The sequence below is a fragment of the Montipora capricornis genome, chromosome 14 (assembly GCF_036669925.1).
Source record: "Montipora capricornis isolate CH-2021 chromosome 14, ASM3666992v2, whole genome shotgun sequence".
Classification (NCBI taxonomy): domain Eukaryota; kingdom Metazoa; phylum Cnidaria; class Anthozoa; order Scleractinia; family Acroporidae; genus Montipora; species Montipora capricornis.
Window position 1 is genome coordinate 11,610,418 of NC_090896.1, and position 1,850 is coordinate 11,612,267.

General features: G+C 44.5%; 1 protein-coding gene across 1 annotated transcript; it reads right to left on the reverse strand.

Moving 5' to 3' along the window:
• Positions 1 to 207: 207 nt before the first annotated feature.
• Positions 208 to 1,350, reverse strand: LOC138033279 (uncharacterized). The gene has a single exon (XM_068881043.1). It carries the CDS (start codon positions 1,348 to 1,350, stop codon positions 208 to 210), a length of 1,143 nt encoding a protein of 380 aa, XP_068737144.1.
• Between the last annotated feature and the right edge of the window lie 500 nt (positions 1,351 to 1,850).

Sequence of the window (1,850 nt, forward strand, 5' to 3'; positions counted from 1 at the left end):
GTTAGATGGTGAGTTCGACGAGGTTGAAAGGGTTCAATCAGTACCCAACAAATGGCTTTACAACTATTAGTCATTCATCAAAAAATGAAAAATACAAAACACACACACACGCGCACAAAAACAGTTCAGTTTGCATTGGTTTTGCCTCCCTATTTCCAGACGATGTAACTTGTTGAGATTTGAATGGACTTACATGCCAGTAGTGCTCTAATTAAAGCATTTGCATTCTTGAACAAATGACATCAATAGATCTATCAGGTCCTTTTTTCTGTCTCTTGATTTAAATGGTACTTCATAATGGCGCAAGGTATCCTTGAGCAGTGTCACGTTAAATTGATGCAGCTTATTTTTCTTCGCACACTCGCACAAGTTGAAGGCGTCGTATGAAAGGGGATGCTGCGGCCTCAGTTCCTCTTTGATGTGCTCCATCAGCCGCTGTCGCTCTTCTTCTTCTTCCTCTAGAAAGAGTTCCTTTGAACTTTGCACACGTTCAAGTGAGGGTGCTTGTTTTCTTCTTCTGTTTGCAGACAGGCGTGAAAAAAACCCTTGCACTTGGCTTTTAGTCAACCACTCTTCTCGCTCAAATAACTTTCTGTTCTGCTCATCTCTTGCCTTCCGCATATCATTGGAAACTTGCTGAGGGTCAGCTTTTAGCCCTGACTGTTCTCCGAGGTCAAACTTTGCCGTCAGGTAGTTTTTAACTTTCTCGGGGAATCTAGTTGATCCTGCTCGTTGCTTGGTTAGGGCCCAACCCATAATAACACAGCTCGTGGTGGGCGCCGGTTCACTTTCACTCTGGTGGACAGGTTCGCAAGGCTCATCTTCAGTGATGTTGACTGTTGTAGTAAATCTCTCCACCCAATCTCTACGAATCGTATCGTAAAGCGTTTCTGACTGTCTTTCAGCCTCAACGCAGTGATCCCCTACATCTAAATGCGCTTCAAGTTCTGAAAACAGCTGAAAACTCTTCACACACCCAGGCTCCGAACATTCAAAAATTTCAATGTCCGAATTGTCCAAATCGTGATGACGATTGCCTTCATCTGAATCCTCCGCCACAGAATCTCTGCTTTGGTATACACGTGAATTATGAATAGGGAAAAACTCTTCCTTAACTATGAGACAGGTGTCCCCTTGATCTCTTGTCACCAGCTGGTCGAGTGAGATTTCCTTGCCACGCCCAATTCTGTAGGACTTCCACACACGAATAGTTTTCTCGTCAATCTGGACGTTGTGCAGTTTGCTGAAACCATCTATTTTGTTCACTTCTAGGGTTAACTTCGCTTCGTCAACCTCACAAACACATGCGGAGGTACCCTTCACTGGTCGTTCAGGTAGTGCCCTTCTCATGTCCCCCGCTGTCAGAATGTCGTGTCCTTCGTCGCAGAAACGGCGGATGCGTGTTTTCATAGGGCACAAGATCCGATCACAAACGTCTTTGCCATATTGCGGTTCAGAAAAGTTATAGCGACAAACGTCTACACCAACCCGTTCACCAACGCTCCTTGCTGCAGCGATTAGAGAATTATTATGGTAGCAACCAGCTTCATCTGATCTCAAATAAACTTGGGTGATGTGAGGCTTCTTGGCCTTAAGTTCTCCTAATGTGTTTTCTAGAATAGAACACACAGCGAACCAATCCTTTTGGCATGCATCAAACAGATGGGCATATGACTGCATCTCCAGCTTTCCACTGACGTCAAGATCGCCTGTGATCACCGTCGATATGTGCCAACTCAATCCTCTCTTACCGAACCAGTCGGACTGTTTTTCTCGATATCTAAGCTGAAGAAACTTCATTGCCCAATCCATTATTATCAGCGCACAATTTGGATTCACACTTATCATCT

Bases quoted from the DNA above. Each gene is read 5' to 3' on its own strand.
- LOC138033279 (XM_068881043.1), bottom strand. From the start codon at position 1,350: ATGAGAAGGGCACTACCTGAACGACCAGTGAAGGGTACCTCCGCATGT.